Source organism: Mercenaria mercenaria, chromosome 17, assembly GCF_021730395.1.
Source record: "Mercenaria mercenaria strain notata chromosome 17, MADL_Memer_1, whole genome shotgun sequence".
In the NCBI taxonomy this organism is placed as follows: Eukaryota; Metazoa; Mollusca; class Bivalvia; order Venerida; family Veneridae; genus Mercenaria; species Mercenaria mercenaria.
Window position 1 is genome coordinate 59132125 of NC_069377.1, and position 18904 is coordinate 59151028.

General features: G+C 34.9%; 2 protein-coding genes across 2 annotated transcripts; both read right to left on the bottom strand.

Moving 5' to 3' along the window:
* Nucleotides 1–7757: 7757 nt before the first annotated feature.
* LOC123537604 (neuronal acetylcholine receptor subunit alpha-2-like) lies at nt 7758–9153 on the bottom strand. Its single transcript, XM_045321427.2, has one exon. The coding sequence runs from the start codon at nt 9147–9149 to the stop codon at nt 7851–7853; it is 1299 nt and encodes a 432-aa protein (XP_045177362.2). The 5' UTR covers nt 9150–9153; the 3' UTR covers nt 7758–7850.
* Nucleotides 9154–15970: 6817 nt separating this feature from the next.
* On the bottom strand, nt 15971–17236 carry LOC123535683 (neuronal acetylcholine receptor subunit alpha-6-like). The gene has a single exon (XM_045318429.2). It carries the CDS (start codon nt 17234–17236, stop codon nt 15971–15973), a length of 1266 nt encoding a protein of 421 aa, XP_045174364.2.
* Nucleotides 17237–18904: the final 1668 nt, after the last annotated feature.

The window sequence follows — 18904 nt, forward strand, 5'->3', positions numbered from 1 at the left end:
CGTTCTTTACAACCACCGTTTTGTCAACGGTAATCATGGCAGGCGAAGGTAATTTTCGAAAGCGAAAAAGTTAAATTGCAAATTTGTAAGTAATTACGAAGAGTTAAACCTGATGTTCGGTCTAGTTAGTTTGTATTTGGCCACTTCTGACCGGTTGTAACGTTATTTTTAACTGGGACGGAGTACTTGATGTGTTTTAGGGGGGGGGGGAGACTTCGGTGCGAAAAATGTGTGGGATTTTTTCGGGTGGAGAAATCACTATCGTTTTGTACGCCGTTGGTCGCTCGTGATGCGTAAACGGTTTGGAACTGGGTTTTGAAGTAAGGTTTTTCTGAAAGATTAATCTCTTGCCGAAAAGGCGGCCAATCATTGATAAGGAAATATTGTTTTGAAAAAAAAAATACGGACCTGGTAGCAATGCACGTGTGAAACTGTTCATATCTACCTTGTAAATGGCTCATTGTCACGGGAGCAAATTTTTTTTCAAAATGGCTTTTTGTCATTTTTTTCCTAAGAAAACATTATAATTGTAATAAATTTAAGTGCATATGGCCAATGGACCCATACTGTATCCTAGGTGCATTACTGCCACCTGTGGGTTGGGGCTCTTAATCAAAGAGAAGAAATTTTAAGTCAGGAAATTTGATAAAACAATATGCTATTTGTCCTCTACCTTTCATTTTTATGATGGAGTTGTCGATTAAGACCTAAAGTACTTATACATTATTGAAAACCCTGGTAAATTTAACAGACACATGCTTAAGCCAACAAACAAACAACCTTCGGAACAGTTACTAACAAAGATTTTGACGTCAGAAATTTTGTTTCGAATTTATTTCAAACAGGCTTAATTTTAAGGGACCATACAAGTTTGCTTGGGTTACAGAAAGCATTCCTTGCTGTAAATAATTCACCAACCCAAGGACAGTTGCAGAAAATATTAAAATGTTGCAGTTTTAAATTATTCATTAATTGAAGTTAAAACAAACAACTTATTTATAAGCTTATTTGAAAATTGACATTTACATATATTTGGAAAACAAACATCAGTTATGTAGGTCTATTAAATGATAATTTAAGAATAATGAAGTTTGAAATTACATTGTAGAGACAGTGCCTAATTTTTCAAATTAAAAAGCTTTGAATTGCAGGCATATTTCTTTATTTCTCAAAATTTCTGTCATTGAAATACATCATTGACACACATAGTGTCGTTGCTTTAAAGAAGACCGAAGTTCAAAGAGATCCAATTCAATAAAAAAGCATTGACAAACATTGCAATGGTTCACTTGTCCTTGGGTTGGTGAATTATTTACAGCAAAGAATGCTTTCTGTAACCAAAGCAAACTTGTCCCTTTATTTCTTAAAATAAACATATACATAATATTTTAACAGTAAGTGCATAGTTGTGAGCATTTAATATTTCTATATAAAAGCAAATTCTGTGACATGCATATCAGAATTATCAAAGGGGCATAACATACTGAATATTTTGTATTGGGATGTTCAACAGTGATCTGGATTGCTAAACATTGGGCAAACTATTCGCGAAAAATAAAGTACAGTGGAACAATTCTATTAAAATCAAAGTACGCGAAGAATCTTCGGTACAGTTGCTATACTTAGTAAGGAATTATAAACTCTTTTAAACATATGCAAAGTTTCACCAGTCTTTTATTTTAAAACGTACATCTGTGTACATCAGTAATTTTAATTTCTTTAAAATTAATTATTTTTGCAAAAAATACAGTGTCTTCTTTCGTCTGCATGCATAAATAAAGCACCCCGTTTCTATTGTTGCTCATATTTACACTAATGTTTTTATGCAAGTGTCGTTGCTTTAAAGAGGACGGAAGTTCAAATAGATCAAATTCAATAAAAAAGCATTGACAAACATTGCAACGGTTCACTGTTTTTATTTTCCCTGATGAGATGCAAGGTCATTGCTTACTTTAGTCAATGGCATGACACTAAACGTTGTCAGCGGGTAGCCGACGAATTTGTTTCAAACTGAACTCCAGCTGACCGGTTTCTTTTGCTTATACACATTGAATTATTAATTGTTCTGTATTGAGTATTTGCAAATAAAATTAGCGATAGTACGCAAATGTCTTTAGTAAATAATTGAAATCGAATTCTTAGACCACAACCTAGATTCTAAGACGAATCCTTTGTCTAGCCTTTAGTTGTTCAATGCTAAGGGTTTAAGACACCACTTTGACGTCATTCATTGCAAAAGGTATTTTTAAACAGGTAAGCTCTGTTGAACGAGATGTTAGTCCGCTTTCTTAAAATGTAGTCTATGGAAAAGATATTTGACTTTTTCTGCAATATAAAAGTCTTTTTGCTAATATTGTTTAGTGGCTACGAACTATTTAAATATCTTATAAAAAAAAGAGAAGCACTAATTTGATAACCTTTACTCGGTTTAACAATAAATAAAAGTATCACGTAAATTCCGTTTGTTTGACATGTACTTAAAAGTACATTAATTAATTATTAACCAAGATAATAGCAGACAAGAATAAATTCAGTATTTGAAGCTAATGTACTTTTACAATATACTTGTACGTTGACATTTACAGTGGACACAGTTAATAATCAATATTGTAAAATGATAATATTCACATGGGATGATCTATAATACTGAGTCTTTTATTATCACTTAAAAGCGAAAGAACATACTATAATGAACTTCTGCAATATGCAAGATCTTGACGGTGACGATTACGGTTATGGTGTCTTGTTTAATTAAAGTTGGTAGTCGACGAAAGTCCCCATCTGGAATGGATGAGACAACTTCTTTCCAGCCGAGCCTACGGCAAGTGTCATATTTACCTCCCAAGCATCAAGCCTAGGCCGATACTGCTGGGAACAATATCAAGTATGTTTGTATGTACGTAAACGTATTTATAGTCGCCACCGGTAACCTCTATGGGAGGACTCCTCCAGTGTCAGTAAGAGGATACAGAAGACGCTCCAATTCCAGAAGCTTCCGGGACTCTTATCTAGAACACACTTTGTAGCAAAAATTTGAATAACACACTTATAAGCCTTTTTACAATATGCAAAAGCTGAAAACAATTATTCTGCTTTTTTGTAAATGTAGAGATAATTTCTGGGGAGTCAGCCGGCTCCTGTGATACGTTCGTGTTTTGTTTTCCCCGTTCATTTTACTGATCTGTAAGATATTCCAAATTAATGTTTATCTCATTTTGATTTTTCGTAATTATCTTAATGTCTTACATGTTGTAAATATCATATTGCCTAATTTCGTCTGCATACATAAATAATGCAGGTATATCGTACATTTGCTTTTTATAGGTGCTGGTGTTAGTAAAACGACTGAAAACGGATTTCTCAATTGTTAAATACAAAGTGCTTGAACAATTATATCTCCTAGCACGCGGAGCAGTAGAAATCATTATTGTTCTGTATATACAGTGCAAAGCATACATAACTTGAAAGTTCACTTGGACATTGGAAAAATATTGACAACCATTGAAACATTTACTGTTTTCATATTTCCTGTTGTAAAGTAAGGTCAAGACCTATTTAACTCCGTGACGCCACATCACACGACCAGCATTTAGGCGACGAATTTGTTTTAACATGAATATCCAGCTGACCAATTTCTTTTGTTTACGTATTTTAGATGCCTTGTAACATGAACTGTTCTTTATCAATTATTTGCTAATAAAGGTAGCGTAAATACGTGAAATTCTTGTGTCAATAATTAATTAATTAAATAATTAAATCGAATTATTTGATCTCATCTCTATAGTTCTGCCACGAGGTCAAGCTTACGGCTCTAGTTGGCACACAGTGGATTCGAGAAGATAATGTTGGTATCCTTACTGAGAAATATTCATTAGGAAAACTCCGCCATACACAGAGGTTGAAGATGACTCTCCCCTACCTAGCTAGCGGACGGACTAGCTAAGTTAATTATGATTTTTGTTTCATTTGCTGATTATCATTTGATATCAAAATTGTTGTGACTATTTTTTTCAGCAGTTTAAGGCCAATATGAGTGATCTAATGAAGAAATAAAACGGAAAATAAGAAAATAATATTTGAATTTCTTGCAATGGTCATGTGGGTTTCATGGTCACGTGATAGTTTTGACGGAAATGATTTGTTCGAGGCTGTACGCCTAACGCACTACATTTTGTAGAATATCCATGCATTATGTTTTTAATGTTTCATGTAAAACAGGATAAAAATCAAATACTGTGAGAGCTCTTTTTTCCCCTAATAGTATATTTCTTGATTCAAAAAAGTTATTTCAAGAAAAACATTATACTGCAGTAAATAGGACTGTTTACGCCAAATAGGAAGTGACTACTCAGTAAAGTAGTTCCATGTTATTGATTACAATATTTTTAAAATCTTAACAACAATTTTTTGTAGCTTCAAATACGTTTTTCCATTATCAAAAGTGGGTGGGTTAACTATACCAACATGTAAAAATGAAAGAGATTTGTTAGTGACATTTATGCTTATATAATACCGATATCACCTTGTATTCATAGTAACCTGCAATATCTTAAATCCCTATAACATTAAGTGCGATATTATATGTTTTAAAAAAAGTACTTACTTTCAGAAATGCTTAAACAGTGGGTGAAGAAAATGCCTTATAAAATAAAAACGAGTGCGATGATCTATGCTTTTTCTGCCCTTACTTGTCTTTGAAACTAATGTTAATCTACATAAAGCTCATAGAGTATGAAAAAAGTTTAAACTGTTAAAAAATGATCCTACATCCTTATACGTCTTCACGTCATTTCTATTTACGGACGTCAATTTCTTGCACACCTGACTGGCGTTTTTGATGAGTTTACCCATGCAGGTGTAATGAAGTATTTCGACCCCCATAGAATAATGATCCCCCGGTCATTATTCTATAGAAAAAGTGACCCCCCGGTCATAGTATTATGACCTCCAGATCATAGTACTATGACTCCCCCACGTGAAGTAAACTGAACCTCACGAAGAATATTGACTCCCATAAAAAAACGACCCCTGTCATTTGGTCAAATTTAGTGATAACTCATGTATCTAAGGCTTAATTGCTGCATTTTATGCCCCCACTCGGGGGAGGGGGCATATAGATTTGCCCTTGTCCGTCCGTCCTTCCGTTTGACCATTAGCCCCAGATACCATCACTTGACACAGAAATCAGAGCATTCCGCAACGGGAAAAGGGATTCTATTTCTAGACGCTGTGTCTTGGTGTATACATTTTTTCAGGAAAATAACAATTCACAATACGTTCACAAAACACACCAGTGTCAATAATCCCTGCAATAATTCTTCAGAAGAAAACTGCACAAGAAACTGCTAGCATAGAACTTAGTATTAATAGAAGTTGCAATACTTAGCAGTGGCAGTAAAGTACGGTAGCGGCAACAATAGAAAGTAGTAGTAGTAATAGTAGTAGTAGTAGTAGTAATAGTAGTGGCAATGGTAGTGGCAGTTGCAGTAGCAGCAGAGGAATAAGTGACAGCAACAACAGCAGCAGGAGAAGAAGAGGTAGATGTACAAGACGTATTAGTGGAAGTAGGTAAAGTAGCATCAGTAGTAGCAGTTGTAGTAGTAGTAGTAGTAATAGAAGAAGAAGAAGAAGTACATGTAGTAATAGCAATAGAAGTAGCGGCACCAGTAGTAGTAGTACAATCAAAATGTTAACTATTGGCAATGGAGGATATTAGAGTTGTAGATCTAGTAAAATTGTCCGTTAGGTTTGGTGGGGATCACTTTTTAATAGATATTATCGTCGAAAGTCTTTTTAGGAGCCAGTGTTTTACACGGAAAGGGTAACTTTTTTAAATAGAATAATGTCCGGGAATCGATATTGTATGAGAGTTCGAATGTAGTAATTTCGGCAGTGAGTATTTTACATGGAAGGAGTCACTTTTTCTATAGAATAATAACCGGGGTCGTTATTCTATGAGATTCGAAGGGAGTCATCTTTAGGTAGTCAGTATTTTACTTGGAGGGGTCAGTTTTTCTATAGAATAATGACCGGGGGTCGTTATTCTATAGTGTTTTCAAAGGGAGTCAGTTTTTTATAAGGGGAGTCAATATTTTACAGGAAAGGAGTCACATTTTCTATAGAATAATGACCGGGGGTCGTTATTCTATGGGGGTCGAAATACTTCATTACACCGGCAAAACCCATCTGGCACCCTCAATGCCAGATGATGCTCGTGATGTTAATGGCAACCGACGATTCGTGCAATGATAATATATTATTTATGTAAATGCGATAAAATAATATACCAATCCTAGTTGCTCTCCGTTCCTTATAGTATATTTCTCGATTCAAAATAAGTTTGTTTACTGGAAAAACATAACGTTACGCTACAAACGATAAAACTAAACCATGTGAGGAAGCCATCCAGCTGGCTTACGGAAGGTCGGTGGTTCTACCCAGGTGCCCGCTCGTGATAAAATAATGCACGGAGGGGCACCTGGGGTCTTCCTCCACCACCAAAGCTGGAAAGTCGCCATAATTATGACCTATATTTGTGTCGGTGCGACGTTAACCCCCCCCCCCCCCCAAAAAAAAAAAAACTAAACCGGAACTTTATTGTTATCTGTATCACCTGAATTGTTACCCTCGAGTGTGCTCGAATCGGATATTCCCATCCGCAATCACAACCTGTGAACTATTATCTAATCTTTTATTAGAGGGGTAGCAAAATCGAAAAAATCGATAGGTAAATTCTTTATTTTGCCGTTTTCAGTGGTTTGACTTAATTTTGCAAACCTTTCTAGGAAACGGTACGGAATTTAAAAAGAAGGATACATCCAACAATTTTGTAATGAAGCTATCTGTCACTGCTTTCATCGCCAATGTGAAATCATCTAAATACGTTGGCAACTACTTTATCGTATTTCGCGAATGAGTAAATCTACTTATTTTAATCCCAGCGAACAACTAAACTTTTTTTTTAAATTTGAAATCTATGAATTAACGTCCCAACAAAAAAGCTGATTAGATTAGAAACAAGACGTTTTATGCCAACGGAATTTAATTGTTTAAAAGTTATATTGTAAGAACGGATTATGTTCTTTAGACAACAGGTTTTTCATTTTATCATATGTTACTATATAACTTCTCATGAGAAGCAATAAATTATGTTGTAGTTTACAAGAAAAGTTCCGTGCAGAAAAGGCATGTCAACCATTAACTTCTTAAAATGTAGTCCTATGGAAAAAATAGGCTTTTGGTATATATTTGATAAACACCCTTACCTTTTGATTTGTTCGAATGAAAATTGACAAAATGGCTTGTTAAGAAATACTTACACTGTTGATTTTTAAGCTTTCGTTTCTGTTGATATAGATTGATTTAAAACACTAAGAACATATTACACATTTATTTTTTTAACATGCGCCAATCCTATGCTATTATTTGGAGACACGTTTTGTTGTGTAGAAGTACGTTCTAGGCATATTTACGTTATTAATTAATAAAGAGCAACGCTTTCGTGAATCTTTGATGTTTTAAGTAACATGAACTGAGAAAAAAAGTTTTGCTACATTTCGATGTTGTCGCATTTTTTAAATTTGGACTTGTACCATAGTGAAAGATACAATATACGAGTGCGTGTACATCAGAAACTTGTTTACGAAATTGAAAGTTCTGAAAATTATTAATGGATGATACGTATTTCTATAATAAAGCTTAGTTAATATAAATTATAAATGTAATAATTCAATTCAGTTCAATATTTTTATCTCCGCCAAAAATGATTGCTTCATTTATATTCCCAAACATGCACCATTTAACGTCTTGAAATCCTTACTGTCAATGTAATTATTACGTATGTTCAAAGTTTATTTTCTTGCCCCAGGCACGTTCTGTGTAGCAACCATGATGAAAAACGCCGCCGCCGTGATAAGTAGCCACAGAACGGCAGCTCCACCAAATACAATGTCAATGACTTTGCTAACTTCACGCCACGTTATACGATCTTCGTAAGCCGGCAATGCCCATCTAACTGCATCCACAGTTTCCAACTTTTCCTTTTTGTCTGTCTCCACGTTCTCCAAAGTTCCTTTTTTGTTTTCATCTTCAGCTTTCTTGAGGTTTTCAACTTTTGTACGTCTTGGTAGTCGTTTACATTTTAGTAAACGTACCACGTTCGCCAACCATTCTGGCACGACAAGGTTGTCGTCTCTGTGGTAGAGATTCAGATTAAAAATCGTTACGACCATTATCAGGGAGCTCAGAACAAGATTTGTCAGCAGAAAGTAGCATATTGTCGACATAGGCTGCGATGTTTTCGGCATGTTGTCACCGACAAGTGTTAGAAATACAGCTAATGCAAGCAAAACTGTCATGGCGAAGGAAACACGCTCTCCAGAACTTGCTGGTAAGAAGAAAACGAGCACATTTAAGAGTCCCATAAATAGAATCGGTAAAATAACGTTGACGATTACAAAGGTTGGTCTCCTTCTCAACTCGAGCTTAACAATATAAGTTGGATACTTTCCATCGATGAGACCAGTGTTTGTAGTGGCCTTGTCAAGAGCCCACTCTCCATTTTCTGTGAAGAATCGTCTTGAAACCATTTCTTGGGCGGCATACAAGTACAACTCGCTAACTAAAGACCCCCATGGAATAAATGTTACTTCACAAGTTTGTGTATCAAAAGGGTAATACGTTACGTCTATGTTGCACGTTGTGGTCATCACGTCCCCCGGAGTCCATATGGCCACTCCGTTATAGTAATAGCGAACTGGATACCAATGGTGATCGAAACCAACTGCTTTTGTTGAATCAACGGGATGGGCTATTACCAAATCGGGTTTCCACACTTCTTTCATTGGAAGTCTTGCTGTAAATGTTTGGTTATATGCAAAGGGATTCCATGTCATTCTTGGTTCCTCCCAGAACAACCACAGCATTCCAACGATCGAGAGTTTCCCCATGATCTCATCAAGTTCTCTTATTGACACAAGCTCAAACGTAAGGTTGACAACAACAGGCTTGGATTGGTCAACAGATGGCCTGACGTATTTGTTGTAGCCAGACATCAGTGTATCGTGTAACAGAGATGCGTCATCGATTGTTTGTCCGCCGACAGAAATGACACAGACGAGCAGTAAAACAATCAAATATTCTTTTGCCATCTTGTTATACCTGAAAATACAGATATATACATACACAGACAAGAGAACTCATCAAGTTGTTATCTGTCAGTCGTTCTATAACAGCTATACATATACACATCGAATACTAAGTAGTCTAAAATATTGTTGTATGTAACAATAAGAAACATGGATTTGGAATTTTAATATTTTTCTTTTCTTTACTTTACGTATTTACAAATATATTTTAACTACATAAACTAACACAATTGTTTTCTAACTTAGTATGTGAAATAATCGTAAATATCACAATTCTGAAATATGATAGTTCTTAACACAAACTAAACATAGACAGGGTTAAGAAAATACATACTATTTGTAAATTAAAATCAGCGTTATTTTCCAGTATTATTAATGCCAATTAATATCTAATTAATGTGTTGTTTTTCCTAAATAATAGACAAAAACAACATTACAGATTTTATAGAACGAATATACCATAACGTAATGTGCGGCGAAGCAATAGTAGAGAAAAAAAGGATACAAATAAAAAATAAATTCCAGTCATATATTACTTACATAGCGGCAGCTTCGATCCCACTTTAAGAATGTCTGCGGGTAGAACAAACAAGAGATTTATATACTACGCTGAACTGGTCAATAATCATATGGGTTCAATAAAATTCACTGTGCTTCTTTATTTGCATTCATATGAACAAAAAGGCGACCGATTTTTTTTTCTTCTTTTTACTTCAGATATATCTTGGAGAATGGTTGGTTTTGACAACCGAAATGCAATGCCATGTTTGTTTTCTCATACTTTTTCAAGGATATTTGAAAACTTATTTATGATCTTATTCAAAATGATTGTGAAATATTCTAGATAATTTACACAAGTATTTAAGATAATGTCAAACTGAAATACAAAAAGCGATGCTTAGGAGATATTTTTCTAAAGTTATTGTTTAGAAAAAGGGGAAAACGTTTTGATCTATTTTTTGGCGCTCCTAACCATTTTATATAACGAATTTCCTAATTTTGATTAAAAAGAAAATAGACGATTTATCTGCATAGTATTATGGGTGGACGGATAGCTCAGTGGTTTGCACACTGGCCTTCCAATCCCGAGGTCGGGGTTCGATCCCTGGCAGCTCCTCGGGAATTTTCAGAAACGCTTTTCAGTGTTTCCCACCCAACTAGAGGTGTACTGGTCAGGAACCCAGGCAATCCTTGCGTGTATCAGTGCTATACACTGGGCACGTTAAAGAACCAGGCTGTCTATCCGAAACGAGCTAGGCTAAGTTAGCCGGATAAGCCTGTATCTGATTTCTGATCTCTCTGTCGTGGGGGCTTTGTCTCACTCTGTCCCTCTGGTCAGATCGCTCTGTGTCTGTAAAGCGCCTTGGGCTTATAAATCTGGTATAATTTAATGTACAACGCCAGTGAATATACTATGTGACAAAATTATACAGATGCTTGTTATTTGTTCAACAGTGTTACTTTTTCATGATACATGTATGTTATTACAAGTCCAGTTTCTATAATACTAGCGACGAGGAGAGAGTCTATGAAAAAACCTTATTACCATTTAAACAATAAAAAATACCTTTAGACAAGACACTAAATTAGCAGTAAGTTATATAATCCTTAATATTTAAAAAAAAAATAGGCGTTTGAGCAGCTGCATTTGTAAATAAAAAACTGCTTTACTTTTTTCTGTGTTTAATAAATTCATACATGTGCCCTTACAGGGTTCTGGTGCCGGAAGTCTTTTTTAATGATGTTATAGTTTTATTTGTGTCTCATTCTTCAAATATTTTAAAGTGGCGGCATACTGATAAAATTGTTATGTAATGTGAAATAATTTACAGTTTCAATATTTTTACGTTGTAAATTGTATATGTGTGTTTATAGAATATGTATATTAAAAATCACTTTCAGTATGCGGGGGAGTGAATTGTTTCAACATGAAGATCCTGAACTGTGACCATGCAAGTTGCGTGGCTGATAATCGAGATGTGGCGGGTTTGATCATGACCGTGGCTATTTTTCTTTATAACGATATGTCTGAAGTCATTCAAATTCAATTTCTTCAGCTTGATAAACATGGATAGTTACATTTACTTGCGGATAACAAGTTAGCTATTGACGTGTATGTAACCAAAGACCACATGTTTGGCTAACTAACTATCGTTTATTAACTGAAAGCGAGATAATAAACGCGCAAGTAGGTACGTTCTATGTATAATAAATATGTCTCTGTTAGGGACTACTAATCCACCGAGAATTTTTGACAGTAACGTCATTTTGTCAACAAACTATAAATAAGCATGGTATATCCCCAACGGATGCATACTTATAATAGATAAAAATATGTTCTTATCAACTTAGATATTCCAAGTAAGGTATAGCCCAGTGGATGTGTTGGCTGCTTGTCACGCAGGCGATGCTAGTTCAAAACTGGTGGTAGACGAGGTATATTTATGTATTTTTTAGCAATAATTATAATACAGTTGGAAATTATAGTCCCTACTATACACAACTAGGCCCTGTTATGAAAACATATCCCTGATACAATTTCAGTACATGTTTTATACTCCCAATACAATATCATATCAACTTATTTGAGTTTCTTTCAAATTACAAAACAAATTGTATGACTGCATAAATAATTTTGACATAGAACAATAGTCTAACGGTACAATATCTGTCATCAATACTGAATAAATTTACAGTCTGAGACAAATAGTGTCATATTAAGTTCATAATACATTCTTTTTTATCCAGGTATAGAATTTGCAAACAAATACACAATAAAGAAAATCCCCAGATAATATATCACTGGCTAAATTCCCATACAAATTGATCAAGGTCAAAATGGTATGAAGGTGCTTAACTGACTGGATGTCTTTGGTAAAATGACAGACTTACAAAGTCTGTTGAGATCAAATAATCTGTAATAATATTAATTTCTTCATACTGACGCTGATATTTTCTCAGAAAAAAATATTCTCTCTAGGCTCATCTCAACGTTAGAGACAGAAGCAAGAGATATTGTAAATGTTTTCAGAAAGTGGTATCAGAGAGGATTGATTTTATGGCCAAGTGCATTACATTTAATGACTCTAACGACTGATGCCAGTCTAGTAAAATGACAACACCAGGTGTTTATTGAGTAACAGATAATGATTATATGTGTGTTAACTGTTACAGATGAACGTGTATGTTTCATGCGTGTGTGTACCTTGTACTTCCTATTATTAGTGAATATCTATTTTTCATGCTGGTACTGATAAATGGAGTTACACATATCTTAATTCATGACTTTTCTGCTTTCTTCTTAGAAAGAACATATTTGTTACTGTGTATTTTTGCCTCACGGAGGGTTATAGAAGAAAACCCTACAGATATATCCTTAATTTAATAGTTAGCACAAATAATGATCTCGTGAACGAACATTTCATATATTAGCTACAATCATTATTGAAAGTGTTAACACAGGCGTTTCGAATGAAGTGAATTTGCATGTACGGTGCGGTTAAGGCGAATGTGGGGGAGGTTAACCATACAATGAAGGGTATTCGAAATATTTCATTGCTTGAGAGACAAGCAAAATTTTAATGAACGACCAAAGAAAAATACCAGTATCTTATAGAATTATCAGAAATACAACTGTGCTACACGCGCTCTTCTTTAATTAGATTCTCCATTTCAATTCTTCAGGGATTTTTCCCCACAACAAATAAATTACTTTTTTCTGCGACCTCGAATAACCTGACGTAATTCACTGTATATTCGAGGAAAATGTTTTTCATTCATTACCAAACCTATTTTACTAAAAAAAGAAAAAATATCTAATAACTAATATTTTTGACACATCTTTTCACATGTCTTATTGAGATACATTGTAATTTCTTAGACCAAGCTATATAGTAGAACCATACATTGTAATTAGGGAGTAAAGATTCTGTCATATTTTTTTCAATATTAGATATGGCAAAATTGAGATTTTGGTGTCATTAGGTATGTCTCTATGACTTCTGTATGATGGTGAATTTGTGGCCTTGTAGAACTAACATATAAACAGGCTGAATTTTAGTTCAACATGGTTGTAAGTATTGTAAAGTCATTGACACTCGAATCCCCAAAATTATTAATCAGCTAGAAACGGCATTATGGAAATAAGTCAACGAATAATTGTTCGGAATAAGAAGAATCAACGTTACTTTTAGTTATTTTTTTCAGTAAAGAGAAATTAAGCTGAAATTAAGAGAGTACAGTTCGATAAATCACTCGCATGAATACAATTTGTATTACTAGTGACACATTCGGTCTTCTATTTTTCTGTTCTAGGATGGACTGTTTCTATTCAGCATAATGTTTCATCTTTATTTTTTCATTCAGCTAGTAGACCCGTAATTTCAATCGGCACATTACGTATATCCTATATACGAGTTCGGCATTTTCCGGTAACTACGGAAAGCCATGTGCTCGGTGAGCTACCTTTCACCCGAAGAATGCATATTGCCTAACAAGAACACGTAATATCACGGAAAATTGTCGAGTGTCGCTACAGGTCTACTACATAAATTTTAGTCAAATTATTCACAAAATATTACTGCGTGTCTGACAATATTTGCTTCGTAGCATCAGAAATATGAGATTAAAAGTAATTTGAATAAATGCTATATTGAACTCAATCTGCAAATCAACAGGATGTATGCTCTCCGGCTTTCTGCATAATTATCAAATAGGAAAACAACTTGACGTATCATTAATATGCATAACGTCACCCATTGACTGGGTGCGTCTGTTAATGAGGCGTAAGTACAAAACAACAACAAGTGATTGAAGGAAATTGTGGTGGCATTGGTAGGGGAGAAGGATGCTAAACTTTGCTTTATTGTAAACCTTGTACTTCTACAGAACAATAAACTTGCATGACCCATTTGTATACAATTTCTGATAAGTTCTCATGACTGACTTCACACTCGCTTACAAACGTCATGTCGTAAGTACATGATAGATACCTTCAGACAGTGTTCTGCCAATTGGCCATTGAAATCATTCGCATAGGGACCTTTTTATTTATTGTACGTTTTACGGTTTGTTTTTGCGCTTTATATATGTATACGAATTTAATTATATGTTTATGTGTTGTAGTGACTTTGGAAAATGAGATGTTGTGGGAAAATGAGAAAAACATATCAACGACTTAAATTTATTATGTCGGAATTTCTGCATGACATTTATAAACGTGCACCAATTTTCAGAAATGTATGTCAGATATATCACTTAAGTAAAACTTACTGAATAAAAACATATTGTCGCAATCCGTTTTGAAAATGTCGAAAATGTAAAGAACGCCCAAAGTATGCTTCTTTTGAATTATAATATGTTTAATTTGTTAGGTTTTGTTAGTTTGTTTTGGGTTAAACGCCAATTTTCAACAGTTTTTCAGTTAAGTAAACCTAACCAGTGTTCCTGGATTATGTACCAGTACAAACCTGTTGTCCGCAAGTAACTGCTAACTTCCCCGTATGAATCAGAGGCGAAGGACGAGTGGACTCAGACACAGTGTCTTTTATAAAATCGTCAGGGAAAACATACGCCTCGCAGGAGGATAGAACTCACGACCCCGCGATTAGTAGATATGTATATCTGTGCTCTCCCTGTTGCGCTAAGCGGGCGGACCAATTTGTTAGGATCAACACAGTTTGTTCGTATTTGCTTTAACACATGCAGTTATTTAACTGTCTCTTGAATTTGTTTACTGTAGTAACATGCGAAAATATCTGAAAGAGTACCCTCACGAAGCGGTTGGATAAACAATCACAAAGCACAAGTACCGGCCGATCAACTTGAATGTTAATGGTTCGAGCCCTACTGATATTTCGATCACACCTTCTCATTTGACACTAGTTCTGTGGTTTTTTTCCAAGAAGCGGACTCGAGATTGATTCGAATAAGCTTCAAGCTTTCATCACTATCGGACTAAAATAAATACGTACATATATAGCTTAACTAAAACTAATTCACACAATGCTAATCTGTTGATTATTAAAACACTGGCATTGACTGTTAACTGAGCTACTTTTAAAATGCATGTATTAAGTTAACTTTATTCTTTTTTGATTTGTGTCCAAATTGTTTCTTTTTCTAAGGAAATGCCCGTCTAATCGTTTGACCTATTATGATTTCAATACTTTGTTTAATACTATTTTGCATAGGGGCATGCTTGCTTTAAACTAACTCATAAATCCTAAAAATGTTAAAAGAATCCAACATCATGCAGCCAAAATTGCAATTTTAAAAATCTGATGTCCAAACCAAGAAATTATTTTTTTTTTCTATTTTTATCCTTTTATGTTAATAATAATAAAATAAGTAAACTTTCTCTACGGCAAGCAGTCCAATACACAGCCTTAAAACCAGGTTTAAGTTGTTATATTTGTACGTACGTACTATTTTATACTTTAAAGAGTTAAGGGAGGCAGCGACGCACTAATTATTGCCCACGTCGTAGAATGGTTTGAGCAGGGCAATCTACCTTTAAGTTAGTATCACAAGTTTTCGGAACTCGACTGCCTTTGGCACTGTCAGGTGCCTCATTCATTCTCCCATTGCAAAATTGATAGAATTTTAAAATAACAACGGTGTAAATATATTTTGTGTGGTGAAAACAAGCATACATTATAATTTCTTTTACAAATTTTACGCAGTAGAGAGCGCAAGCTTATTTACGATAAATATAACATACATTCCCAATGCATACATACTGTGCACATTCAATACAATAACGTTTCTTTTTTAATTTCATATATAGTTGTCTGAAATTTAAACCAATGCATTTACATAAATATTCATTTATTTGCTCCAGGAACTCTTTGTGTAGATACCATTATGAAAAATGCCAATGTCGTCATCAACAACCATAATATGGCAGCTCCACCAAATACCATGTCCACGGCTTTGCTAACATCACGCCATGTTATACGTTCCGTATAAGCTGGCAATGCCCATTTAACTGTATCCACATTCTCCAGATGTTCTTTTTTGTTCCCGTCATCATCTTCCTTGAGGTTTTCAACTTTTGTACGTCTGGGTAGTCGATTGCACTTTAATATACGTACCACGTTCTCCAACCATTCTGGCACTACAAGGTTGTCGTCTCTGTGGTACAGATTCAAATTTAAAATCGTTACGATCATTATCAGGGAGCTCAGGACAAGATTTGTCAGCAGAAAGTAGCAAATTGTCGACATAGGCTGCGATGTTTTCGGCATGTTGTCACCGACAAGTGTAAGGAATACGGCAATTGCAAGCAAAACTGTCATGGCGAACGAAACACGCTCTCCGGACTTTGTTGGTAAGAAGAAAACAAGCACATTTAAGAGTCCCATAAAGAGAATTGGTAAAATAACATTGACGATAACAAAAGTTGGTCTCCTTGTCAACTCGAGCTCAACAATGTATGTCGGATATATCCCCTCATGTAGTCCGGTGGTTGTTGTTGCCTTCTCAAGAGCCCATTCCCCATTTTCAGTAAAGTATTTTCTAGAAACCTCTCTTTGAACAACGTGCAGGTTCATTTCTGTAATGACAGATCCCCAAGGAATGAAACTTATCTCACATTTTTGTTTATCGAAAGGGTAATACGTTACGTCTATGTTACACGTTGTTGTCATCACATCACTTGGTGCCCATACGGCCATCCCATTGTACTGATATCTTACCGAATACCAGCTGTGATCGGAACCAACCGCCTTTGTAGAGCCAATGGGGTGGGCTATTACCATATCTGGTTTCCAAACTTCCTGCATAGAAATTCTTGTCATGAAAGTGTTGTTGTAGTCTATGGGATTCCAGTTCATTCTTGGTTCTTCCCAGAACATCCATAGTATTCCAACGATCGATAGTTTTTCCATGATCTCGTCGAGGTCTCTTATTGACACGAGATCAAACGTGAAGTTAACGTCGACATGTTTGAATTGGTCAGTAGATGGTCTGACGTATTTGTTGTAGCCAGACAACAATTTATTGTGTAACAGCGTTACATCATCAATTGTTTGTCCTTCAACAAGAGCGACAACTGTTAGGATAAAACCAGCAAAATATGTACGTGACATGATCTCCTTTTCCTGAAATAAGTAACAAAAATAATGCGATCGTTTAAGTAATGGATGATCTCTGTAACATATACAGTATTGACAATATAGAATAGTCCTGTTCCTGCCATTAAGTTTTCATTTTATTTCGTCTGTTACGTGTGTTGGTATATTTCAAAATGCATTGCATTAAATGCAATTTAATATGCATGACCTGGTCTAAATGTACTAATTCTGTCATATGTGGCCGTTACATCAACGACTGCTGATCCCTTATCTGTGACACATCTACATTGTACGTATATCACACTCGCCCTTTATTCACCCAACACCCACGCCGACATAAAACAAAAACAAAATGGGTCTTAGTCGCTTACCTGAGGCAGATTTTTTTCTAATTAGGTCTTGCTTGTGACAAAGTATTAAATTTAAAAAAGTATTTAAGAAAAAAACTAAAAAAAAGAAAAGATTAAAAAAGCTTTTTAAAGGTATTTATATTTTTAGCTCTAGCGGCCCCTTAAAGGTGCCAAATGCCCTCATTCGAACAAATGTGGGAGAGGATCATATAATGATGCCACGGACCAAGTTTAATGAAGATCCATCACACGGTTCATGATAAGAAGTCGATTAATGGTATTTCTATTTCTAGCTCTAGCGGCCCCTAAAAGGGGCCAAGTGCCCCCTTTTGAACAAATTTGGGAGAGGACCATGTATTGATGCTACAGACCAAGTTTGAGGAAGATCCATCAAGGCGTTCATGAATAGAAGTCGTTTAAAGATTTTTCTATTTTTAGCTCTAACAGCCCCTAAAAGGGGCCAAGTGCCCCAATTTGAACAAATTTGGGAGAGGACTATTTAATGATGCTACAGACCAAGTTTGATGAAAATCCATCAAGTGGTTCATGAGAAGAAATCGTTTAAAGGTATTTCTATTTTTAGCTTTATTTACATGTATAACTTGAGCCCGCACATGTTTGGGATAGTCTTTCGGTTAAAACTGCATTAGAATATAAACATGTAGAAAAATGAAACCGGGTTTATTCAAAACAAGTTTAAACAGTAAAATTTAAGGATATATATATTGTTGCATGTCCGGTGAGATATCTGTCTGAATAAATTTCTGGAGATAAATCACGTTTCAAATTATTCAATGGTATCACTAAACTGAAATGTTAACATTGTTTGACTTCAAGGTGAGATATATTCCATATTTACGAGAAAAAAAAAAACAAACAAAATTTATTTTAAATTCATTCTTATTTACATTGCAATATGCATTTTGCAACACATTTTTATCTCAGTGCGGGGAACAGACGTGCGTAAACGTAAATTACATCAGACATCTTGTGACGTTACAAAGACACATATGACAATTGTTTAAAGTGTCCTTTATGGAAATTCTCGTTAAATGGGGTTATTTGAATCAAGTATTATACTATAAAGAATAAAAAGTGGCTACAATTTTCACCCCGTTTTATGTGAAAAAACTAGAAATTAATACACAATGTACAAGTAGATCACTTACAGGGTGGTTGGTGTCTGATGATTCCCATTATTTCACCGAAAAGCATAAAACAAAATGTTAAATAAAGTATTCATAGTACAGTACGGTACAGCATTACTGTATATACTGTGGTTTCCTCAGATAATTTTTTGGTTTAAAAAAAAGAGAGGTGAAATGTCGTTTAC